At 58.9% G+C, this 25,951-nt stretch overlaps 1 protein-coding gene across 2 annotated transcripts in view; it reads left to right on the top strand.

Annotated features, from left to right (window-relative positions):
* LOC117653217 (titin-like) overlaps nt 1–25,951 on the top strand; it is a 56,133-nt gene that overhangs the window by 14,384 nt on the left and 15,798 nt on the right. Inside the window, exons 9-27 of one of the 2 annotated variants that reach the window (XM_034398734.1) lie at nt 43–227; nt 3,764–4,022; nt 4,574–4,912; nt 5,820–5,987; nt 6,396–6,615; nt 6,694–6,914; nt 16,968–17,090; nt 17,378–17,556; nt 21,235–21,521; nt 21,609–21,865; nt 21,953–22,144; nt 22,225–22,407; nt 22,490–22,618; nt 22,705–22,827; nt 22,909–23,001; nt 23,093–23,350; nt 24,256–24,432; nt 25,490–25,673; nt 25,760–25,902. In XM_034398734.1, coding sequence (XP_034254625.1) covers nt 43–227; nt 3,764–4,022; nt 4,574–4,912; nt 5,820–5,987; nt 6,396–6,615; nt 6,694–6,914; nt 16,968–17,090; nt 17,378–17,556; nt 21,235–21,521; nt 21,609–21,865; nt 21,953–22,144; nt 22,225–22,407; nt 22,490–22,618; nt 22,705–22,827; nt 22,909–23,001; nt 23,093–23,350; nt 24,256–24,432; nt 25,490–25,673; nt 25,760–25,902 — 3,720 coding nt within the window. Of the gene's footprint in view, nt 1–42; nt 228–1,685; nt 1,939–3,727; nt 4,023–4,573; nt 4,913–5,819; nt 5,988–6,395; nt 6,616–6,693; nt 6,915–16,967; nt 17,091–17,377; nt 17,557–21,234; nt 21,522–21,608; nt 21,866–21,952; nt 22,145–22,224; nt 22,408–22,489; nt 22,619–22,704; nt 22,828–22,908; nt 23,002–23,092; nt 23,351–24,255; nt 24,433–25,489; nt 25,674–25,759; nt 25,903–25,951 lie in introns of those variants that run through there. The other variant, XM_034398733.1, reaches the window with a different exon arrangement.

Here is a 25,951-nt window from a genome sequence, read left to right on the forward strand (position 1 = left end):
GCTTGTCGTCTTGTGATTTAAAATTAAATGTTTTCACTGCAGCACTGCAAGCAGCTCCGTGACCTGGCCGCCGCCGTTCCCGCCCTGGTGGCGGAGCCCGATCAGTCCCGACGTCGCTGCCGGCTTCGAAAGCTCCTGGGCAACCGGGAACGACTACTGCTGGAGGTCGGCCGCATGGTGCGCCTGGGCCGCCTGCTCCGCTCCCGTCTCAGGGAGCCGCTGGTGGACCCCTTCCCCGCCTTGGCGGCGTCCGTCGGGCCGGCCGTGCCCCTCAGCGTGCCGCTGCGGGCGCCACTCGCCAGCGGCCCCCTCGCCGCCCACCTCAAGAACGTCCCCAGGCTGGCCGCTCCGGCCAGCACGTCCACGGGGAGCGCGTCGTCCTCGGGCAGCGCGTCCGCCACCAGCAGTTCTGCTTCTAGTCCCGGCGACGGACCGGGTGGACCGGGCGCCGCCAACAGGTGTGTACCGACGTGCTCGGGGGGTCAGTGCTCAGGCCAGGCGCCGGCCAGCCCGTCTGGCGCTACCCCGCGCCACGGGGACGGCGGGGACGGTATGACGCCGCTCCATCTTTGTATTTTTAGTGAATTGTGGCGTGCACGTCGCTGTCGTCGCCGCGCTGGCAGACCGCCCGTGGCGGCGGCGCGGCGGCGCGGCGCCCGCACGCCGGTCGTGCAGCACGCTCGGCCACGACGGCCACGCTGCACCACGAGACTGAAATAAAGGAGCCTCGGACAAGCCGAACGCCGGCCGGTGCAGCAGCCCGCACCGGGACGCCACCAGGACGGCGACGACGCTGGGCGGCCACGCGTTGCAGTCGCGCACGGCGATGCCACGGCGATGCCCCACGCGACAGGGACACTAGCCAGCGTAATAACGGCTGTCCAAAAATACCTCGCGAGGACTAGCCCGCCCTGCGCCCTGCCCTGCCCCGCCCCGAGGCCCGCCCAGGTTCGAGGCACAAGCGGCGGCAGCCGCATTGGCAGCAGGCCCTCGCCGTCACGGCCTGCGTCACCAGGCCCTTCCAAAGCGTGGCGCTCTGAATGAGTCTCCCGCATCATCGCCGTGCCACGCTACGACTCGCCCCCGCGTGCCGCGTCCGGGAAGCGTGCGTGATTTGCCAGACTTTGAATCAGACCGGCCGCTCCGCTCCATCCACGCACTCCTCACTCAGACATACCGGCCCCGCCATTGGCACTCGGGGCGAGGCGGCGAGGTGGTGAGGCGCGCTCACGCGTGCTGCTTGCGGTTCGGCGTGTTCGCCCGCCTTCCGACTGCAGTAACTTACTCGCAAATTCGAAATAGCCCCTGCCTTCCTCCCCTCCCCGATCGAGGCCTGCATCATCTTCGCCTTTCGGCACCCCTAGCCGCCCCGCCCCGCCCCGCGCTGCACAACACGGTAGTGCGCCGACCCCCACCCCCTCCCCCGTGTCGCCGTAGCGCCGCGACGACGACGCGTCGGCTGCCGCCGCGCCGCCGTGCCGCCAGTCCACACACCGCACCACACCGCGACGCACCGCGACGCACCGCGACGCCCCGCCCCGCCCGCCGGCCCCGCCGACATACGACAAGACGCGAACGAGAGCCGCAAGCCGCACTCGCGCCGGCCGACGCGTTTCCAAGGAATCCGCTCGAAACCCCGCGAACGACGAGCGTGACGACACGCGGCACGCGGCGTGAACCCACGGCGGCAGAGCGACCCCCGTCACCCACGTCGCGTCACGCGGCTCGCGGCTCGCGGTGTGGTGCGAAGCACACAACAGTCCTCCGCCAATCCCGATCGACGTGCCCGACGGACAGGCACACCGAGTAAACGCGCTTACGCCGGCCGGCAAGAAGTGGGCGTCTCCGTAAACCAGGCGGCCGCGCACTCTCGATGGATATACAGCCCGCCGGCAGTGCGGCCGGCAAGGCCGACGAGGCCGCGGACCAGCCAGCAGCGTAAGTCTCGGTGCACGCCGACGGTTGCACTCGCAGCGCCCTCGCAGGAGAGGCCCTTTGCAGCGATTCCTTGTCGCTGTCTCGCTCGCACCCCTACCGACCGCTCTATGAGTGCGACAGAGAGTCGCTCGCGTTCTGCGCCCCTCGAAGCAGGAAGTGACCCTCGCCGTCAGAAAAAGAAGATGGATCCTCCTGGCGGCCATTGGCGACGGCCACGCCGCGGCGTTCCCCGGGAAGTGGCAGGGCAGTGCCAGGCAGGACAGGGCGTCGCTGCGTCCGAGTTCGAGGCCAGGGCTGCCAAGGCCCAGGCCCTGGGCTCGGGGGGCGGGGCGCCGCGGGCAGCGGGCAGGGCCAAGGTGAAAGCATCGCCAAGTAAAAATCCCTGGTGACCCGCATCGGCGCATCCAGAGAGTCCAGACCCTCCAGACGCGAACTGGCGATCACCGCGGACGAGGCATTGACGAGCGGCGAGCCACGCACAATGCTAAATAAAGCCGGCGGAAGATACTCGGCAAGTAGGCCAACAACTGTACCGGCCTGCAGGCCTGCCGGGCCGGGCAGGGGGCCGGGGCGTTGCGAACGAGAACCGATATTTGTCTTGGCTTCGACTTCCAAGACGGTGTGCTGCTTGTTGCTCGTCGCGCGAGAAAGGCGCCTCGCCGTGCGCTTCGCCGTTTCGCCGCTCCGCCGTTTCGCGGTGAAGCCGGTAAACCCGAGCCTCTACCGCTGTCCGTCCCTCATCGCCTTCGACCGCGCCGTGATGGAGCCCACCGCCTCCCACCCGCCATGCGTAAATCTTTTGAACCTGTTCCCCCGCAGTGGTGGCGGTGCAGTCCGTGCTGATGCTCCTCGCCCTGCTGCTCCGCCGTGGAAGATGCGGCTAAATATACCGACTACACTGCATGGCCATTCTTGCCGCCGTCACGGCCCGCTCCACGCAGACTCGTCGCGGACGCCCCCCCCTCCCCCAAACAGCTGACACGTGTTTACATTGTCGCGGCGACACAGTCCAGCCACCCCCGCACGAGGGCTCCGCGCACAGCGTTCGAAGCGGCGGCGCCACGCGACCGCGGTCTGGCCCGGGGTCCTTGGCCTGGGACAACACGAGGACGAGGACGGCCAGCGATTACGGGGCGCCGCGCGCGTTTCGCGGAATCGGAAATGAGGCTGAAGTGAGACTCGAGTGTGACGAGGCGGGCAGAGCACAGCAGAGCGGCTCGGCGGAATGGGTGAAAATAATGAGAGTTCGGCGCCGAGGACCGAGTGGCCGAGGCCGAAGCTGAGGCAGTGCAGGCCTGCAGGCAACGCAGAGGGCTGCGGGGGGCATGAGGCATGCGAGGCCGTTGCAATTAACTTGCTCATTAATGTCCGGCAGAGGCCCGAACACTGATTCGTCGCTCTGCCTCTCTCGCACGCCGACGGCGCGCCTCACGAGTGCGAGAGAGGCAGGGCGATGTGGCGACGAAAGCGGGGTTCGGAGTCAGCCTGGTGTGCAGTAATAGTCTGCGCGTGTGCTGCACCGCGCACCGCGCCGGCCACTTTAATTGAAGCTGAAGTCATCTCTCTGTCGCGCCTCCACTCTCTGGTCTCCACTCTCTGGCGCCCGCTCACGCCCTGGTCCTGTTCTGTCGGTTTATGATGCCGTTCGTTGAGTTAGTGCGGATGTCGACTTTCCTGAAAGCTAGTGTTTAAAAGCGAGGGTGTATAAACTATCTGGGAGCACCCCGTTTCTGCTCCTGCCTTATGCCTTGTTCCTCTTCTGACCCGCTGTGCCCTGATCTGCTCGCAGTTCCCTGCCCGCGCTACCCACCCTGCCCGCGGCGATGGACCTGGCCAACGGCAACACCACCGCCATCGAGGCCATCTCGGAGCGGCTGTCCGAGGTGACGGCCTTGGCGGAGCAGCTGGACCGAGCCCTGACGGCGGCGAGACTCGACCCAGCCGCGCCGCCGCCGCCACCCTCCGTGGAGGACGTCACCGACGCCCCCGGCGAGGAGCCCGTCGTCGCCAGCGACCCGGAGAAGGCAGTGTCCGAGGACGCCGTCGACTCGCAGGCCGAGAGGAGCGACGCCACGACAACGGAGGTAAGGCCTGCGACGAGGGCCGGCGTGCGCGGCGTGCGCCCGACGGGTAGGCATCCCATTCGACGGCGTCGTAGGGACTCGACCCGACCGCCGTGGCGGTAGGCAGCCCATTTGGCGGTGCTGCCGGCGTGGAGGCGGCCGCACAGGCGCGGGGTCCCTTGCTAAACCGCGGAACGGCATCTCGCTGCTTTCACGCTTCGGGGAGACGACAGCCGCTTCCGGCAGTAAAGCAGAGCAGCAGAGCAGACGCCAAACGGTGTGGACGGCCGAATGGTTTGAGCCACTGATTTACGCGTGAGGCCGGACAGGCTGGCTGCACAGCGCGGCACAGCGCAGCGAGCCACGCCGCCGGTGAAGCGCGGAAGGTAAGGGTAAAGCCAGGTCGTTCTGGCGTTCTGACGGACGCGCGGACGCGTAAACATCGCGCACAATCCACAATGCACGGCGAGGCGTTGCTCGGGGTGCGGCAGCGCAGCCGCAGTGACCGCCCCAGTCACAGCCAGCGGTGTGGCCAGGACGCCCACGCCCCCCTCACCGTGTCCTTCCTGCAGGAGTGGCGCTCCACGCTCGACCTGGCCGACAGCGACGCCGAGGTCAGCAAGGCGGCGACGGTGACGCCCGTGTCCGTGCCGGCGGCCTTGGTGTCGTCCATCGCGCTGCCCGCGCCGCTGCGGCTCGCCGAGGAGGGCAGCAAGTCCGAGACGGAGGAGTTCATCACGGCGTCCGAGTGCACGTGCCCGTCGACCTGCACGCCGCCGTCCAGGTCCTCGTCGTTTCACACGGCGTCCGAGGGCGGCGTCGCGTCGCCGTGGTGGGAGCTGGACCCCACGTCCGAGGAGGGCGACGACGCCGACCTGGACCGCCAGCAGCTGGGCAGGGTCAGCAAGCAGGTTGGTCACCCTGACGGCCCGACGCCGTGCCCCGGGTGCTCGTCGAGGCTCTCGCCAAGGCGCTGTTCTCTTCCTCCTGCATGCCTGGACCCGGATACTCGGATGCATTGTCCTGGTCCTGGCCACGGCGTCCGCCGCGCGTCCGCGCATGCCTCTGCCGCCTTGCGTCTGGTTCGTCTGGAGCTTTCTGTCCTCATCGCTTGGTCTTGGTCTTTGTCGCACCTCGCGCTCCGGGTTGGTGGGACTGACTAACCGGAGGGACGCTATGTTCTCATCTCTCTCAAGACTCTGGCAGAGCGACGTGGGGCCGCGCGGGGCCCTCTGGAGGTCGTGGAGGTGGATGCCTCGCTCTGCACGACATGATAACCATCGCCCTGTCCTAACACTCCCTCAAAATGTGTCAACTCCATGCCAAATTTCGAAACTTAATCATTTTCCTACATTCTTCTTTTTGGAACCAACATTTAACCCGCCCCAATTCTAACAACCTCACTAACCGCACGGCCTTATGTAATAGGGGTCTGGGTCTGGCGCTTGCGCTGCATGGACCGCAGAGGTCGTGAACCCAACTCGCGCGTTCACAAATACTTTCAAGTGTTTGCTTCTGGCCAGCTTGGCCGCCTCGCCTCGCCCGCCACCGCGCCGGACGGGCCGGGCAGGCTGCCGAGTGCTGCCTCGCCAAGGCATGCCAGGCATCGCCAGGCATCGCCAGGCATCGACGAATCCAAGAGGCTGAGGGGCCCTGCTACCCCGCTGCCCCGCGGGGGGCGTCGGTGGCACGGCCAGACCGCTTATCTGTTGGGCAGCCCCCTCGAGGAACGGAGAATTCACACTTAACTCCCGCACTGCAAGTGAAATGAGACTAATCAAACTAATGCAGTTCCCGACGCGCGCGGCGTGCCCCCAGGTCCAGACGCAGACGGAGCCCACCATGTCCCAGCCGTCCGTGCCCGCCGTGGGCGCCGCAGGGGGCGTCGACCAGCCCGCCGAAGTCAGGGCCGTCGTGCACCACCACGTCTACCACCTCCCCGACCAGGAGGAGCACCCCACCAGCTGCGACGAAGGGGAGCGAGAGGTAAGCTGTCACTGCCTTGCTCTTCATATGGCCGAGTGCTGGCCCGGCCCCACCGAGGGCCCCACCCACCCCGGCCGCCCCGCTGGTCCGCGGCCAGTCCACGGCGCTGCCAAGGCGGGCCGCGGACCCCCGCGGCGTTCGCTTTCGCGTCTGGAAGCCTGAAAATAGCGCGTCCAAACAAACTCGCGTCTCCCAGGCGAGTCAGGCGGTGGGCGCGGCGTTTGGGGGAGGGGGAGGGGAGGGGAGGCAATATGGTCCATGGCCCGCGGCGGGCCGTATCGGTTACACGGGCCGCCCTTACACTGCCGCGGCCTCCGTTTCCGCGGCGAACTCGACACCGCCCGGACGGCAAGGCCGGCAAGGCCGCGGAAACCTCCAGGCCTCCAGGCTCATGCTCTTCTTGTCCAGGTGCTGGCCGGCGTGCTGGTGCAGCGCGAGGTGCGCGAGACGCGGCAGCTGCGGGTGCGCCGCGGGGGCGGGGAGACCCGCGCCGAGAGCGAGCTGTCCTGCTCCAGGATCGAGGCGCACCATCTCAACAACGCCTGCAACACGTCCACGTCGTCCACGTCCTCCACGCTGTCCAGCGGCACGAGGGGCGCGCTGGACTCGGTGCTGCAGACGGGCCACGGTGAGCACGAGGGCGAGGATGGGGAGGACGTCGGCGTGGAGGACGACGCCGAGGATGACCTGTCTTTTGTTGCTGCAGATGACGTGGACGCCGCGTACCGCCAGCAGCTGGAGGAGACCCTGCCGCTGCCGCTGCCCTTGGACCTGGACCTGGATTTGCAGCTGCCGTCGCCGCTCGCCTTCGCGGACCACGTGCCCGTCCCGCACCCGTACGACGGCCAGGATGAGGTGCACGACGACGACCACGACCTGGACATGCCGCCGCCGCCGCCGCAGGAGCTGCTGGACGGGCTGAAGGAGGTGAGCCTCCGGGACGAGAACGCCAACCACGTGCTGCTGTCCTGCCTGGAGCCGCCGCTGCCGCCGCCGCCACCGCCGCTGCAGCCCTCCGCGCGCTTCCTGTGCCAGCCGCACATCATGCGGCACGCCATCAAGGGCGTGTTCTAGCATGAGCTTCTAACCCGCCAGCGCGCCCAGAGCCAGCGCCACGGAGTCATCGCCCTAACAGCTGCTTTGGCTTGGCGTTGTCGCGAGCGTTGTCGCCCTAAGCAGCCCAGCGGCGTCGCGGCGTCGCGGTCGCAGAGGGGCGTTCAAAGGAAGTTTACTGCCCCCGGGAGCAGGCACTTTCCGCACCAAGTGTGCCATTCTAAATTGACCAATTTCAAACTGTGGACGTTGTCATGGACGCTGTAGTTTTAACTGGTCCACAAATTTTCAGCCCGAGCAGGTTTCTGCTCGATGCTCGAAGCATGCTGCGAGCGAGCCTCCTGACGTTCAAATAAAAACTGGAATCAAAAAAATATAGACTTAGGCTGGAGTAGGGGACCCCTAGCTTCGCTAATAATTGCTCACCTATTAAAGGTCGCGTAACTATATGTACGTGCAATAAATCTTATTCTATGAAAATAAGTTAGTCCCTTTTTAATTTTTGAGAATAGTCTGTTGGAATCGAACTAGTCTCGAAGAGTCGGTGAGTCTGATTTTGCACGTGGCCCTGCATGGCACAGTGGCACATTCCAAGAATCTTTGCTCAATTGCAGAGGAAATTTTGTTTCGACTTTGACGTGGTGTCTAACCCTGCTTCGTGCTTGTTGCTTCGGACACAGCTCCGCGAGCAACAAGTCAGCTCAGCTCAAAAAAGCAGCAGTCTTTTTTCCACGGATTATTTTTTGTGATATATCCTATAAGTTAGCATTGAAGTTTCGAGGGAAAAAAAGCCATTGGGCGTGTGTCGTCTCACTCCACCGCCATTTTTCTCCGTGCTTGCATGCAATTTGTTTGTTTTTAGTGTTATCTTGTTTTATAACAATAAAGCGTGTTATGTAGTTTTTTAAACCTGTGTGTGCTTCATTCCCGCTCTACCTAACCCATTAGCAATTCAGCATCCTCTCCACAACGGGGCCGTGCTTTGAGCGGCGCGGCCGCGCGGCCCAACAGACTGCAGCAGTGTTTTTGCGAGCGCAACAATATTTCGGTCCGATTCCTCCCAAACAAGGCCGTGTCCTCGTACGGGCTCGGCGGGTACCGCTGCACCGCTGCGCTGCTCCGGCCGCACCAGTCCCGACCCGGAGTCTCAACGGGAGACGTCAGCCTCACATGGCTGGGTAGGAGGATACGTGCATTCCACCACACACACACGCACACACACACACACGCCACACACACACTGGCAGGCGTATGATACGCCTGTGTTTCTGAATTACTAAATCTGGTCAGTATGTCGCAAATAAAAGTTTAAAAGAGTTTCATTTTTTCTGAGAGCATGACGCTGTTATACAGCATACGTCGTTTCCTCTCCTGCGCGCCAAGAGGCCAAGAGCCATGGAGCCATGCGGGCCTGCGTGCATCACCGCACTGCCGCGAACAAGGCGCCCGAAATACACTGCCTGCCGAAAATGACCACCACGGCGACGGCCGTCAACGCCACGATGCGGGTGTTGTGTCCACGCCGAACGTGGAAAAATGCACACCAACCTCTCGGACGAAGAAGGGGGAAAAGGGGGGGGGGCGTCAGACGGTGGCAACACGTTTTTAACGTACTGCTTGCATACGGCAGTGTGTTTGGGCTTTCTCCCATCGCAGCAATACAACAAGCACGGCAACATACGCTGCCCACTTTGTGCGCAGGGGGGGGGGGGGAGGGGGCGGGTGGCATTCCAGCTTCCAGACCGCTTGGCCCGGCTTGCCCGCTTTCCGACGCATCCTTCTGCCTTTGTGGCCGGGTTCCGGGTCGTCGCCAGGCTGGTCGCCGGGCTGGTCGCCCGCGGCCCGCGCCCGGACCGCCAGAACAACAAGCTGGTGCCGCCGCCTCGCCGTCACCACGCCCGGCCCGCTACACGCGGAAAGCAAAAGGAAGCCAAAAATACATGCAGCGTGGTGCTGCGGCCCTGCGGCCCTGCGGTGGAGGGGGCGGGCCGAGAGTGCGGTGGCGCAAGGGCCCCGCAAGGCCTAGCAGGGCCCCAGCATGGAAGCGACACGCTCTGCGTCGCTCTAGAGGCCCTCTCTTGTGCCCTCTGGTCCGCACGGCCACGGTGCCTGCCGTCACCCTGGCCTTCCCTGCAGGGTCTGCATCGCGGCAACCCGCTCGACTCCGTGCCCCGCGTGGGCGTGTGTTGGTGCGTGTGGCGCTCGTGGCGTTGATGAACCGTTTGTTGGCCCCGCCACCACGCGGGCCTCGCGGGCCCCGCTCGCGGCTCGGGGCTCGCAGTGATCGGGATGCTGCGCCGGCCCAAGACCCACCAGCTGGTCAGGGCGTTGCGGGGCGCGGCGGGGCGCGGCGGGGCTTTGCCGGTGCCAGCGCGCGGTGTGGTGGTGGCCCTGCCCGGCCCGGCAGTGCGGTGTGGGCCGCCACAGCCGCAGCGCGTCGAGCTCTGCGTCGCTCTGCCTTGGCATCGTTATGTGGCGTCGCGGCGCCCCGTCGTGCAGTGCGTGCGCGCGACGCCGCGAGTGACGAGTCACGTGACGTGCTGACGACCGCGACTTGTGGATACCCTCAACACCCACCCCGGCCCCGGCCCCAGCCCCATGGAGGAGCACGCCGGCCGGCGCGGCGGGGCGGGGGCGGCGCCGGGGGATGACAGGCTGGCCGCCCCCAGCGCCACCCCCAGCGTCACCCCCAGCTCCACGCCCGGCGCCTCCCCCAGCACCACCACCATAAGCACCATCGCCGTGCAGAGCGGCGGCACCCGGCTGGTCATCGCTCTCCTACAAGTGAGGCTTGTACCGGAACGATCGGCGGTGGGGTTGGACCACCCGCCGCGTGAGGGTGGGCAAGCGAGCCGTCACTAACACAGACGTTAGAACACACAGCTGTCTCTCTCGCACGGCATGGGATGTCCAGCAGGAGTGCGAGAGAGACATCGCTGCCCCGAATCGGTCCACAGCGGCCCCATAAGTCACGCCGCCTGCGCGCTCCAGTTTGTCCGCGGGGGGTCGTGGCGCCTCGAAGCCCCTTCGGGCCTCTGAGGCTTTGGGCGCGCCGCGGTACAACGTACTACAACGAACCACGTCATGCCGCGCTGAACGCGCCTCGTGCAACACGCGCGCGTACTTTACACCCTCCCGCACGCGGCACGCCGCACGCCGCCGCACGCACGCCGCGGTCTATTCTCAGCGCCTACGCATGCCGTGCGGCAGTGCGGCCCGCTGCCTAGTTGGTGGCGCTTTGCTGGTCTTTGCTCTGCTTTGCTCCCATTAGTGTCCGCCAGTGGTACTACAACAGTCCCGCCCGCGGCGCCCCGCCCCGCCCCGCTTCGCCACCGCGCAGTGACAGCGCGGCCCGTCGCCGTCACGAATCTGACATTTGGCCCTGGCAAGGCTCAAACCTCGGTCCTGCAAGAGAGCGCGCGCGCCCGACGCGAAAGTCGCTGCGAAAACGAAATCTGCAGAGTCGTTAGTCTATTTCTTCTCACTCCATAAATTGTTCCGCTACGCACGCACCGAGTAGGGCAGCAGAGTGGAATCGACACGTTTCCGATTTTAACTGAATCCTCCGCTAACGCATCCTCTGCCAACGAGCGCATTACTCGAACAGGACAAGGCACTTCCTGTGCCTGGCCGCCACGCTAATCGAATGAATGGGGAGGTGCGAGACGGAGACAGCACTACCGGTGTGGCGGCCGGCGCAGTGGAAAAGGCCCCGCCTTGGCCCCGCCTCAGGTGCACCAACCTAGCCACCGCTGCCGCCACTGGCGCCGAGAGGTTGGCACCCAAAACATCCGAAAGAAAGGCCTCTGGGGCGCAGGGTTGGCCTAGGTTGGTTGCAGCTGGAGTCCACCGCCCCCTCTCCAGCAGGTCCCTGGCGGTCTTGGCGGGGGGCTTGCCCAGGCTTGCCAAAACAGCGACGGCCAAGGTTGCGTGCTCCTCTCCACCGCTGCCCCTCCCCCTCCCCGTAAAAAATGCTGCGACGGAGCACCCGCAGCATTGTCATGGTTCTCATTTTGTTTCTGCGGATTTGCCCTGTCGCTGCGAGCCGCGCCGCCACGCCGCGCCGACGGCCCTTGCGGACTTACTGGAATGCCGTCCCGTCCTGCCCCTGTCACCGCCACCCCCGCCCCCACGCCCCCCACGCCCCGCCAGACCAGGTCCAGGCAGCCTGGCAGCCTCGGCCGCCGAGTGCAGAATTGATGAGCACAGGGCTGAGGGCCGGGCCGGCTGGAGGGTGGTGGGAACGCCCGGGAACGCCCGGGAACGCCCCGAGCCCGGCTAGACCGCGAGCGGACGGCCTGGACAACAAACTGGAGCCATCCCGTCGGCGCTCTGCAATTCAAATGGCCACGGTGCGCCGGGATGTCTCGGCAGCCTCGCCACTGTGCTGGTCCCCGACCCGCCTCCCTGGACACACACAGACGCACGCAGACAACACACGCTCGCTGATCCTCTTCAATCACTTTATTAACGGCGCTGCCTCGCGGCTGGCGGGGCGTGGCGGCGTGGCGATGGCGGTGGGCGAGCCGTCTGCAGGTCGACGGCGGCCGGAGTGGCTCGTGAATGCGCACGGCGGCGCACGGCCACTGCAGCCGAACGGGCGGGCCCGGCGGGCCGCGCGCGGACTGGACTGCTAATCGCCGCAGCGAATCCTGGAACCAAAACCAACCACGACGGCACCGCCACCGCCACCGCGCGCACTGAACAAAAAGGAGGCTGTCTTGGACTCCCCGTGATTATCACATCCCCGACGGCGATCACTCTTCTGCCGGAGGTTGACGGCCACGCCCCGTGCGACGGCAGCCGCTCGCAGTGCAGGCAGCGCGCTGCCCGCGCCGCCGAGCTACGCGGAGCCCCTCTTCGGCGACCTCAACGCGCGGCGGCGGTCAACGCCGTCCTCGATTCGATGACGGCGACGGTCTCAATCGGACTGGCCGAACCGCGCGCACCGCCGATATGTGGCCCCTGATTGGTCGCGTCCTTTCCAGGCCGATGTCCTTATTGGTCCGGACGGACTAGACGGCCCTCACTCGATGTAGCCGACATTTACGGTCTCAAAAAATACTTCCAATATTTTTGTACCCGTCCGAAATTATAACACATTTTCGGGGCGATTATGTAAAGCTACCTTCCATGGGAATTTTTAAATTTTGTGGTTTTTGCCTCGGTGGAATTCCACGACCGCCCTCTTCTAAAATTTGCAGTGCTTGGCAGTGCTTTGCAGTGCTTGGCAGTGCTTTGCAGTGTGCTCTGCGGCCCTCATCTCTGGATCTCCCAGAGGACACAATGGGCCCGCTCCGCCCCGCCCCGCCACGCCCCGCCTAGGGAAGTCGCGCCGCCGCGCGTAGATCACGGAGCCATATCGGGCGTTTTGGCGCCGGTTCAGAAAGTAAACACCTATTCGAGCAGGCCGGACACGTCCCCGGTCGCCGCGCTCGCCGCGCCCAGTTCTTTGACATGGACACCAGAAAGCAGGCCCCTCTCTGCCCTGGACCATTTGTTGCCGCGCACTGGTTTTCTCGGCGCGTTATGCCGGATACTAATTGTAACCGCACTGGTGCAGCCTGGTGCAGCGGCTCCTCGGGGCGTCGCGGCCACGGCACGCAGGCTGGCGTGCGGACGGACTGACAGACCGACAGCGGCGGACGGACGGACGGACGCCAACAGATGGGGAGAAGTTACGGCCCAGCCCGTTGCTTGCCTGTTCGCCACTTCCATACATGGCCGCAGAACTGCCATTGGGTCACACACGGGTACGCCCGCCTGGGCCACGGCGGCCACGGCCTGGCCACGGCCTGCCTGCCTGCCTGCCCGAAGGGCCGGAGGACCCAAGGACAGCCTGCAGGCTCATTTCGAACAGTGCCCCGTCGCTCTGTCTCTCTCTGCGAGTGCGAGAGGGACAGCGCGACGAAAGCGTCATTCGGCATTCGCAGCGGCAGCGCACTCAGAAACAGAAATAAAGCAAAGGCAAGCCCTTCATCTGCATCATCGCACGAGTCTATCTAAAGCGACGACACCGCCGCGCCGCCCAGCTTTTTTTGGAGGGTCGGGGAAGGGGAGCAGGGCGAGCACTCCCAGCGCCTATGGCCACGACGACAGCCTCGCGGGGCACGAAGGGGTGGCGGACGGACGGACAGACAGACAGACAGACAGACAGACAGACAGACAGACAGACAGACAGACAGACAGACAGACAGACAGATAGACCAAAAGACAGAAAGCGATTCAATCACGTCTGTCAGGGCGCCATACTTCATCACGGCTTTTGAGGGGCGGCCGGCGCGTGGCCAGGAACGCCGCGACGGTGCCGTGGAGGTCAAGGGCAGCAGGAGGGACGCCGCGGTCGGAACGAATGAAGCAGACGACGTGGGAAGGGCGAGGGCCCCGGGTGCCCCACGCTGTCCGTCCCAGCACGTCTCCGTCTCGCTGCTCGCGGGGCTGTCGCCGCACCGCGCTGGAACTAGAGCCGCTCCAGCAGATTCAAGCGTCGTTCAATCGCGCTGTCTCTCTCGCACTCGTGGGGCGTTCCGCATGAGTGCGAGAGAGACACAACTACTTTTCGGAACCATTCTGCAGCCGGGTGGCGCTCTCATTAGAGCGGCTGGGCGCCATTCGCCGGGCTGCAGCCTCCAGCGCCTCGTCGCTCTGCCTCCCTCACATTCTTACGGAACGCCCCACGAGTGCGAGAGAGACAGCGCGACGAAAGCACCGTCCGGAATGAGCCGGCAGGAGCGGACAGCCGTGTGGTCTAGCCCTTAATGGTAATGGGACAGCCTGGCAGGTAGGCACTCCCGCCGCGCAGCCGCGCACGCTTGACTGGCGTTGCCTAACCCGCATTACCATTACCATTACGGGCTAGACCACTCATGATCGTATGCCGTTTCGGGCCCGACACATATGCTCGCCTGCACTGCAGGCTGGCTCGCCGCGCAGAGATCGCAGGCTGGACGGAAATTCATAAAGTCGACACGCAAAGTGAGGTTGAAATGCCGCATTCCGGTGCTTCGGAAATTCAAACCTGTCGAACACGAGCCCCAGTACGCTGTGCCGCGTCGCCAAGATCTCTGTGGACTACCAAATGCCACTTCCGCGAGAGGGCTTGCGGGGCGTGGTCCGTTCGAGTCGGCCAGACCGGCTAGACACCCAACGCCCATCTCTGTCTTTCTCTGTCTCTCGCTCGCGCCGTGTGGTTTACGGCGGCGTCCTTCTGCGAGTGTGATGACGACGTCGTGACGGCGGAACGGAGCGGAGCAGAGCGTCCGCCTCCACAGGTGTGACTCACGTGGGGCGGCCGAGGCGTCTGGCGCGTCCACGTGGACCCCGAAATAAAAGCGCCGGCCGGCGCAGCCTTGCTGACTCGAACCGCTAAAGGTCTGCATAGGCCTAACAGCGCTGATGATGATGATGGCGTGTGCCGTGCGTGCGAGCAGTGCAGTGGCCGAGGCAGTGGCGGTGTGGCGGTGGCCGACGAGGTGGCCGACGAGGTGGCCGACGAGCCGCCCCGCTCGCGTCATGGTCATTGTGGCTGGGCCAGGCTACGCCAGGCTCGGCCAGGCTCGGCAAACATCCTGGGGAAACGGCGAAGCGCTATCCCAGCCAGCCCTAGTCGCGAGCGAGCGGCAAGCAGCACGCCAGCCAATGGCAGCGCGGCGCCAGAGACGCGAGCCAAGCGGCCGGCCGGCCGGCAATCCTTGTTGTTGTTCGCACTGATGATTTCGCCCCGATTCTGCTCGCACTTCTGAGCGCGCCTCGAGGCGCCTCTAGGGCGTTGCCCGCCCGTGTGGGTGCGAGAGAGACAGACCAGCTTTAGTTCCACAATCCACCTGCAGGGCAAGGTCGCGAGGTGACGTCTGCCTCCCCACCCCCTTCCCGGTCCCAAGAGACGCGACGCGAATCCCCTCCCGTCATCGTCGCCGTTGTCACAGCGGTGCGGGGTCTTCCTGGGTCTTCCGCGGCGCGCGAACGCGAATCGAGTCGCAGTCGAAGCTCGACGCGGCGCGAGGCAGTCGGTGCGGCTGTCAGAACGAATCGCCTCGTCCCGCTGAGTTATTTCTGCCCCGGCAACGCCGGCACCGCCACGCCACGCCCGCGGCACCCCCGATGCGTGTCAGGTTCAGGGGCGTGGAGGGGAGGAGGGGACACTGCAGACATATCCCGCGACCGATGAATGGAGCCGTTTCAATGAATCGCGGGAACCCACCGAACACCGGTCTCTCTCGCGCACCACGGCGCGCTCCATCAGTGCGAGAGAGACAGCGACGACGGAATCGCGGGGCCTAACGGGCGTCCGGGCGAGGAGCAGGGAAATATTCGGCGACCCACGCCACGCCGCGGCCGAAGACGCACCCACTCGAGCACGCACTAACACACTGACACACCGAGTGGCGGCGCACGCGGCGGCGCACCAAACACGCCCCCGCCGAGCCGAGCCCAGGCGGGCACGGCAGAAGGCAACATGGTGGACCTGTGTGGTGACAAAGTGTGCGGCGGCAGGGGGCCGTGTGTGTGTGTGTCCTCGGCGAGGTACTCATACTCGTCCACGGCGCCCATCTCGGCGTCTCGCGGCCCGGTGCTGCGCCACGCCTGGCCACGCCTGCCCGCCCACATCCACGCTTCCGGTCCGGCCGAGTGTGTGAGTGTGTGTGTGTGTAGCGAGCTTCCAAATGGGGCCGTGTCCATCTCTCCATTGGCAGTGTTCTAAAAGATTCCGTTGTCTTGCGCGCGCGCTGCTGCCACTCGGACGTCCAGGAACTGGACACAACCCCCTCTCTCCTCCTCCCCTTCCCACTCACTCGCTCCCGCTGGCCGGAAAGCGCGCAGAAAGTCTTTTGTTTGCTTTTCTCTTTTCGTTTTTTCCCCTTACCTTTTACAGCGTATCCGCCGAACGTTATTTGCCAGGTTGGGCTCGTTGACAGGCCTGGCGCGAGCGGTGCCTTCCTCGCCTGTTTACCTCCGCCGTTTGAGATTTGACGAAAGCCTTTCGAACAGGGAACGTTCAGTTGAAACTTTGAACAGCGCCAGCCGAGGCCTGCCCGGCAGTGTTCGGACTTTTTGGCCAAACCGACTGGGTCGCCAGTCGGCAGCGCGCGGCAGCGACTGACAGAGCCGTGCGGCTGCGGCAGCAGTGGTCGGTCCACTGGCAGCGCTGCTACTGCTGCCGCCGAGACGCGCCGCCTGGGCGTCAGTCGGCACCCGTCGCCTGCCTGCCGACTGGCGGCCCAGTCGCGCTTCAGCCAGTCGATTTGGCCGAAAAGTCCGAACACTGCTGCCCGGATTATAGCAGCAGAGGTCGAGAAGTCGAGGCTCGCAGGGCGAAGCAGGGGGAGTGACGGATCGGACCCGTTCGGCTTCGGGATGAATTGAGGCGTGCCTTTGGACACGGCCGTCCGTGATGTGAGCCGAGCCGACTCGCTGGTATGGCGCTCGGCTCGGCCGGGCTCGGCCCTCGCTAGCCTGCGATAGCCCCGTCGTCCTTTTACTGCGCCCGCTGCTGGCGTGGGTTCAAATCCCCGCGTCGCCGCCGGCCACACGCTTTTTACTGCTTCGGCGTTGCGCGTTATTTGAGCGAGGCGGCATTGCGCGGGGCGGGGCGGGGTGGACACGCCGCGCTGTGCCGCCGTGCCGAGGCATACGGGGCGATGTGCGTGCCGAGGGGTCGTCCGTAAGCACTGGGGAGCACCGCTCCGTCCTTCTCGCTCTCTTGGCCCGTAAGGATGAGAGAAAGACACCGACGGAAGCACCTGTTCGGAATCAGTGCCGCTGTCACCGTGGTGCAGTCACGGTGCCGAAATGGGCCGAGCCGAGTGTGTGAAGCCGGGCAAGCACGCCGTGCGGGGTGCTTGACGACAGTCTTGACGGCGGGGTTAGGTTAGCTTAGGTTGACGACAGTCTTGACGGCGAGGTTTAGCGCTGCTCTCCGTGTTCCAGAGCCGCGAGTGGCTGCAGCTGCGGGTCCTGGAATGCACGCCCGAGCTGACCCGCCTCGGCGCCACCCTGGAGCAGGCGGTCCAGCTGCAGCGGACCCACCACGACGTCCTGGTCAAGCTGCAGGTAAGGCCCAGGTCGCTTCCACTTACTCAATATTTCTACAGTGTAGGCGAACCGATAGGTAAGTCAACGGGCAAAAATAGGATTTTCCAGGAGAAAGTTCAACCATTCCTTTCAATATCTCAACCTTGGAAATATGTTTCGGTGAACTGACCCACCCCGGTGACGGTCCCCCGTTGCACGGCAGCCAGGCTGCCTCGCGCGCGCGTTGGGCTGCCTGCCTCGCCGGCGGCGTCCCCACGGTCCCCACGCCCCGCCAGTGACCGCGCTCCGCTTTCTTCCCCCTGCAGAACAAGCAGAGCCCCGTGGAGGAGCTACTGCGGCAGGCCGACCAGCTCATCTCGACGCAGGGCGCGCGCGCCGAGGTGTACGCGGCCATGGCGGAGTCCCTGGGCGCCGCGTGGCGCGACGTCAACCACCACCTGGACACGCGCAAGCGGGTGCTCGACCTCAACGTCAACTACCACAGGTGAGGCGCGCGGACAGCGAGGGTAAAACTAAGTGCTCAGGTGGAGTGAGGTCGTGCTCAACTGAGGGGAAGGGATACAAAAGCACGTAGAGTAACAAAAATATTTAATTCCGCCCGCGTTAAAAAAATGTCACACAAGAAGATAAAAATCCTTGCGTTCAGTACAATGGCACGGCACAAAACAAAAACCTAATAACAGTGACAGGAGGAATCACATTATCTATTTATCTAGTATCTATTTAGAAAATTATGACAAAAATAACAAAACTAGCATTATGCTTCTTAAAGCATTCTACGAAAGACTAAGTATACACTTCTACACACCCATACACCTACTCCACGTCTTGACATTCTGTCAAAGGACAAAATAAAGTACTACAAGTAACAAAAGAAAGTACAAGTAACAAAATAAAACATTACACCTGTAAAGAAATTTTATTAATGCCACGCGCACGGATGCGGTCTCCCGCCCCTCGCAGTTCAAACAGAGACAAGGTCAGCCCTGCCACGCCCTCATGTTGGGCGGGCCTCGCGGCCACGGCGCGCAGCACTCGGGGCACTTGCCGGCCGCCAGGGTGGCGGACAGGCGCCACGGGGGCACCTTCAGCCCGCACCGCGCGCACCAGTCCGAGCCATGGCCGTTGTCGCGGTGGCCCGCGCCGCCCGCGCCGCGCTCCCCGTCAAACCCACCCCAATCCGGACCGTCCCAACCAACCCCTTGGCCGCCGTCGTCAAACCGACTGAACCCGTCGCCGCCATCGCGACACTCGACGTCTTGGTGACGCCAGGCATGGTCTCCAGGAGGACCTGCCCGCATCGGCGCCCCGTTGCCCTCCCACTCTCGCGGAGTGGGCTGCCCCATGGGCTGCCCCATGCTTTGCTGCATCGTACCCACCCTACCCCATTGATCTCCCATGGGTTGCGCCATGCGGTGGTCTCCCATAGGATTCCTCATGGGTTGCTCCATGGGATGTCTCATGTTTTCTGTCCCATATTCTCGCTCAGGATTTCTCACGTTTCCCTCCACAAAGTCAGGATTTCTCCTGTTTTCCCTCACATAGTCTCCCATAGGATTTCCCATGTTCTCGCTAACATAGTCTCCCACATGATTTCTCAAATTTTCACTCTCATAGTCTCCCATATGATTTCTCAAATTTTCACTCTCATAGTCTCCCATATGATTTCTCAAATTTTCACTCTCATAGTCTCCCATATGATTTCTCAAATTTTCACTCTCATAGTCTCCCATATTATTTCTCATATTTTCGCTCACATAGTCTTCCACAGGATTTCTCACATTTTCGCTCACATAGTCTGACATAGGATTTCTCATGTTCTCGCTCACATAGTTTCCCATAGGATTTCTCCCATTTTCACAAACATAGTCTCCCATTTGGTTTTCCATTGGCCTAGCCACTTGATTAAAATTACCATTTCCCATAGAGTTGAAATTTCCACTTCCCATAGAGTTCGGCATAGGGTTGAAATTACAATTTCGCATAGTCTCTCCCATGTGGTTGCCATTCCCCCTGGGGCCCGAGGGACCCCACACCTGGTTCTGCCTGCCGATGGCCAGTGGTATCGGCTCTTCGGGGTTGCCCGTCTCCTCCATCCGCAGCGCGAAGTCCCGCAGCTCGGCGTACGAGGCGCCGCCCGGCCGGTCCAGCATAAGGACGAGTCGGCGCCGCATCGGGTCCGAGGCCAGGCCGATGATGAGGCGGTCCTTGGCCACGGCCTCGGCGATGTCCTCGTCGTAGCCGCACCGCGCCACCAGCTGGTCCAGCTGCAGCGCGTAGTCCGCCACGCTGCAGCTCTCCGCCTGCTGCAGCTTCTGCAGCTGGATGCGCGGCTTGGCGTTGGGCATGAAGGTCTTGGGGGGCTTGGGGGCCGCGCCGAGGGCCGCGCCGAGGGCCGCGCCGCCGGGCTGCAGGGCGGCCTTGGCGGCCTTGGTGGCGTCGGCGAGGATCTGGAGGCGCACGATGCGCAGCGCGCCCAGCAGCGTGGGCACGGCCACCAGGGCGAGGTCGCGCGGCTTGAGGGTGGCCTGCAGGCTCTTCCGCACGGCCGGCGCCAGCAGCTGCAGCAGCAGGGCGCGGTGCCGCTTGTCCGCCACCGCCGCGTTGCCCATGCCCCCCTTGGCCGGGTGCTGCGTCAGGTGCTGCTGGATGCGCTGCTCCAAGTCGTCCACCGTCTCGAGCCGCGGGTTGAACTGGGGGAGGACGGCGACAGCCGCGCCGGAGACGGGCCTCTTCTTGGGGCCAGTGATCAGGGTCCGCGGCGCAGCCATCTGTTAAACAGGCAACAACAGCCGCCACCCTTTGTCGGTCAGAAAACAGCTTTTCTACGGATCGCTCAGCTCATGGAATTCGTCTTAAGAAATCATTATTAAAATCACTTATTCCATAAGCACTTTAAAAATCAAAGAATTCTCTGTTCTGCAGATGGGTACCCTCTTTCTATTGTTGTTCAGTACAAAATATTATGACACTAAGAAAGCATTGTGCCGTTTACCACTTTGAACTCGATTCAATGAACAATGCACCTGTTTCACCACTCGTTCAGGTCAATTCATCATTATAGAAAGAGAGGAAGCGAGAGGAAATGAATATCATTCAAGATCAAAAACTGTCACATACAGTAAACTTATTCACTTGATTGTTAAGCTAGGTTTGAAGACAAAACATGAACCTTGCCAATCATAGACTATTCCGTTCTCCGTTCAAGGCGTGATATTTGGTACAAAGAGATTCCATGCTTAATAACTCTTCTTTATAACTATCATTCCTAATATTATCCTTTCATAAAATTGCCTCGTGGCTTGTCACGTAAAAATAGAATTGCAAAGCAAATTATATGGTGAGTTACATTGCATCCACTACATGTCCTAACAACTTCACCTGTTGAATCAAAATCAAATAATTAACAGTCCAAAGGAACTTACTCTGGAGTGATGTGAAACTGAACGTTAGGACAAGAACAATACACCGAGGTCCGATTGCAGTTCAAAGTTGAATAATTGGCGAAACAAAAACACAAAGTTGCAAGGGTTAGAACAGAACCGGTGGTGCTCGGGCGCTGGAAAATAGTCAAGGGTGGGAGGGAAGGGTGGGGGAAGAAGGGAAGGGGGTGAGGTGAGGGGGTGAGGGAGGAGGAAGGAAAGACAAAAGCGAAGCGGAAGCCAGCGGAAGCGCGGAAGCGCGGAAGCGAAGGAGACGGGGGTGGGGGTGGGAGCGGGAGTCGTGGGGTAGGTCGAGGTGGGAGGGGAGGAAATACAACAACAACAACAACCTGTTGAAACCTGTAAGCTGTGGCGACTTTTTTCTCTTTGGAGAATTTTGTCTTCCGGTTCGTTGAGTTGGGTCTGACACGGCCACACGCTAAAAGAGTAAAAACGAACTATGTCGACCACGGCGAAACTGCTCGGTCTGACCAAAGCCACCTGGGTAGCTAGGTTATGTATTGTTGTTCATTGTAAAGTCATTTTGAACTTGATCAGAATGTCACTGAAGTGCGACCCCATGGTGAGTTTGTTGAAGTCAGGTTTCAGTCCTTGTCACTCTGTTATTTAGTTAGTCACTTCATCCCAACCCCACGACCCTACCACCCTTACCACCCCTACGACTCTAAACCACCCCTCATGTTCGTTGGCTGCTTATTAACTTTTCCTATCTTTTTCAGCCGGGCGGAGGAGTGCACAGAAAAAATGCTAGCTCTGCAGTTGGCCTGCTCTGCTCTAACTGCCCCCATGCTTACCGTTAAGCTCAACACAGTTGCTGACTGTGAATCGGAAAGTGAGTCTCTCAAGGATCAATTGGGCAAAATTCATGACTTGCGTCGAGCCATGCTGGAGACGCTCATGCTTGCCCTGACAGAAGGAAAAACACTCCTTGAACTTTTGCGGGGAATTGCTGCAGAGGGCTCCATTGATTCTCGACCTGATACTATGAGAGTTTCTACTGAATATGGTAAGCAACTGTGGAAATATATATTATACTGTAAGTGCAATTTGTTTGTTGTGAGTGACTTACCTTACCTTAATTTCTCTTTGATAGCTATATCACAGGTTGAGCATTGGTTGGAGAGTCTCCATGATCGTCGGAAAGCTCTAGATCTTACTTTTAATGAGACACGTTCAGAGCTGGAGCAGAGATTAGCTCTAGCTATGCTAGGTGCAGAGAGAGCCAAGATTGAAGAATTTATCTTATCCCAGAAGAAAAATCTCCTTTCTAGTCAAAGTCAACTGGGAGATTCAGAAACAAGCAGCCAACTTCTTCTGTATGAACATCACAAAGTGTTCTCCGAAGCAAAGGTAATTTGCGCATTTGGTTCATGTACCATCATTGTAATCCGTTTTTATAAATTAAATGTTAATTTACTGTGATACTGTGTTTTCCAGGAAATTCAGGAGCGGGCTTTGAAGATGACTCACGCAACCGAGCAGCTAGCAGCATCTGGTGTCAGTGCAGCAGAGGTGGCAGTCACAAAGTCATATACAGTGCTTAATAGTGCAGCTGAATACTTAGAAAAGTGTGACACTCTTGAATCAATGCTAGAGCGCGCTGTGGCTTTCTATCAAGCGGCACATACTGTAAGTTTTGGAAATCTTCATGTGCTAACAGTGTTATTTTTTATATTTCCTATTTTATGAGGGTTCTGTCTTTGCTGCAGGCTCTGACGAAACTGGATCAGCTGGAAGTCCAGCTAACGACCACTACTCTTGCTCCAACATCTCAAGAGCTTTCAGTACTTCATGCTCAAATTGCTGCTGCTGCATTTGATGTTTCTGAGAATGCTATTGAACAAGGCTTAGGCCTTCTAGATGCAGCTAGCAATAATAATGCTGGAGCAGAGGTAAATGAGTGATGAGAATAGAACCACTTTTACTTCTTTCTTCCAAAATTGATTTTAATGAATTGTTTTCTTATGGGTATAGGGTGTGAAACGAACAGTTGAAGAAATTCAAAACAGGAGGGATCATGTTGAAAGCTTGTGTACTGCTCACAAAGAAGAGAATATTTTATTGCATCAAGCCATTAATAATTTTTTGGAGAAGCATAACAATGTCAGTAGCAGTTTTGTTGTTTATTAGAATTAACTCATCCTGGTTTAGCTGTTTATTTTATTAATTTACTTACTTCTTTGTTGCAGCTGTACTCTTGGCTAGTCAGTAGAGGGGAGGCATTTTTGCAAGGGCACCAAGACATGGGTAGTGTTTTAGCAATGGCGCAAGACTTCTGTGAGGTTCACCAGAAACTTATTGCTGAACTTCAGGTCTGTTCATAGTGTGGTGTATTAATCAATGGTATAGCCTGTGAAGCCCAGCTAATATGTTCTAATTTTTACATTTATTAGTTGAAAGGGACTGAGATAAACAATCTCCTTTTGACCCTGCCTCCTATACTGGAACAGGTAGAAGAAAAACAAAGAATTGAAATTGATCAAAAGGTTTGTCTAAAAATTAAATTTTACTTGGTCTTTGTGATTGTTACATTTCATTGATAATATGTTTCTATTTTTTTTCTGTTCTACTATTTAGGTTGACGCACTGCACAATTTATGGTTGCATTTAAAGCAAGCACTCGAAGAACGCATTGACTTGTCTGCTCAGTTCCTCGAGTTTCATGAAAAGGCAGTCCAATTGGCTGAACAGCTGGATTCCCTTGAAGACAATTTGCGGAGACCAGGGATTCCTGATGATCACCATCAGAAATTAGATGACCATTGGAGTAGTATGCAACAATTGTACAAAGATTTAAAAAGTCTGGGTCAAAGTTTTATCACTGAAGCACAAAAGGTAATTTTGTGAAAATTTCAACCGTTTTGTTTTAGGTCTTATTTTCAGAGTTTTACTATTTGAATAGTATTTGGGCCACCTTAAAGCAGTTAAGGGTTTTTCCTGAGCATTTGAACATGGCACACTCCCAGCTGGCACTTGAGTCATTTGGCCACGCAGCTGTTACTCCCCTATTTCCTGGATTCCCCCTATATTCTTCAACTGTGACACTGGCTGTCGTTTTTCTTGCTGTCCTTATTCCTGTTCAGTTGCTAGAATCCCTATAAATTTTTCCAGCAACATCTGACCATTTAAAGCCATTATTCCTCTTGGAATATTTTTTTCTCAATAACTGTGCTTGTTAGTAATTGTCACATTCAGGTAGGTTTTCAACAGAAACATTATTAATTCACAATATTTTTTTATTTTTGAATATAAGAAATTGCCTTGAAATTGATTAATTAGCTTAGGCCTGATCAGCTCTAGGTTTTAAAGGTTGACCTCTGAACCATCTGGCTGTATTTTATTTGTTTGTGGGAGCAGGCTTGCTCTACGGAAGTGATTTCTGGAGTTGGGATATTGTGGCCCTCCCTCCTCGTCGACGCCCCTCTCCCCTTCCCTCCCCGCCCGTCCCGCTCGGTGCTCACCCCATCCCCCAGCTTCCCTCTCCCTTGCCCCCTTGGCCCTGTGCCAACAGACAGTCTGCCCCCTCCTCCCTTATGGCCCCCTCCCCCCTCCACACCCACAGTTTGCTCCCTCGCTCACAAAATAGGGACAGATGCTATTCCTGATGCGACATGCGTGAGGCAGGCGTTGGTGGAGGAGCTCCATAATATATATGCAAAGAAAAAAAAAGTACATGCTCCACAGGTAGTGATTGTCAGGAGTGTGCAAGTGATCAAGTGTTGGTTCTCATCTGTGTGCAGGCGACAGATCCTTACCTAGACACCAAGAGGGCTGTTCTGTGTGTAGAGACTCTTCTTGAACACTTTGCTGGCCGCCAGATCACTGTTTCTGATTCAAGAGAGTTATGGCAGAAGTCTGCCACGATTGAAAAGGAGAAATTAGTGCAGTGGGAATACAACCTAATGGAGAGTTCAAAGGTGAGTGATACTAATACCCTTGGTGGAAGTACCAACATGCATTTTGGATGCTTTTCGACTATGTCAAGCACTCCCCTAATTGTAGTTAAGATCTCTTAGCCCTATTCCAGTACCATCTTGCCACATCATCCCATTTCCTTTATTAGTTGGGCTTTCATTTGATATGAGGAGCAACTTTTTTTTGGACACTTTTAGATATTCAGGACCATGAACTCTGTTTACCTTGTCAGTGGCAATGGTTCAATATCCCTGACCCATTACTTAGCAGGCTGTTGGGCCCCCTTCCCCTGGTATGTCTGAGTAGTATGTGCACTGCCAGGCCTGCCTGCTTCAAGTCCTCTCTTTCTTGTTTATTTTTAGTTCGATTCGCTATTGGGTCTTTGGTCTTTGAATCAGGAGCCTCTGAGTTGCTTTCTCCCAATTTCAACCGTGTTTTCTGTGGATCAAATCAAAATGCTTGCTGCTTTGTGGTTTTGCTCAGAAATCATTGAGTTTTTAAGAAAAAAGAAAAAGGTAAACTGTTAATTTTCAAGAGAGCAGTCACTTCAAGTGATCTATTGGCTATGTAGTTTTATTTGTAAATTCACTTTGTATCGATTTTTTATTTTATTTAAGCTGTTTTCTGCTGGTTCAATGACCATTAGTCCTATTTAGCATGGCAGTGTACTCTCTAGGCTTGAGAGCTCTTTCATTGCTCTGTGCTTGATGTGAGAAGCTCTTGGGTGGGATTCATTGAGCTGGTGCCAGAGTGCCAGCTTGGCAGGGCTCTGGGCCTTCACAGCTCATGTTTCCAACCATAACACCAGTCAGCGTGTTGCCACATGGTTAAACTGTTACACTTGAAGAGATTTCTGCTTTTCAATAGTGATAAGGCATTACCTACTTTTATGGATTTAGTGGGTTTATTGTTTTTATTCAATTAATTTGTGCTACTTGTATTTACTTCCCCCCTGTGTTAATTTTTTAAAACTTTTAATCTTTTTACTTTTTTGTTCCATTTCTTTTTATAATTCTCTAGACTTAGGTTTTGGTAAAATTTGATTTCTTTTGGTTTTAGACAGTGGATTGGGTATCCAAACTGGATGCACAGTTGTACCCCATTCTTACATCAGGATCTTCATCGGCAACAGTTATCCGACAGGACTTGGAAAAGAGACTTGAAACTGTTTTGCCAGAAGTACGGAAAGCGCAAAATGAAATTGACGATCGAATTAAAAATGTTAAGTCATTATCCGAAAAGTGTGAGTATTCTTGAACTTGTGTTCAACAGCTACTATGTAGTGCCCCATATTTACTAAGGCCTTCTTTTATTCTTTTGCTGGTGTAGTAGCTTCAGAAGAGGGCCAAAATGAAGATGGAAAAGATGTGTTGGAGAAACTTACTGATCTTCAAGGAAAGTTGCAGACAGTTTTGAGTGACTATCAAGTGCTGGTTCAATTACTTTTATCTTTCTTCAAAAATGTCAGTGAGGTGAGTTCAGTATTAAGTTTAGTACCTGGAGATGTTTATTCCATTTGAG

Source organism: Thrips palmi, unplaced genomic scaffold, assembly GCF_012932325.1.
Source record: "Thrips palmi isolate BJ-2018 unplaced genomic scaffold, TpBJ-2018v1 HiC_scaffold_8, whole genome shotgun sequence".
Lineage (NCBI taxonomy): Eukaryota > Metazoa > Arthropoda > Insecta > Thysanoptera > Thripidae > Thrips > Thrips palmi.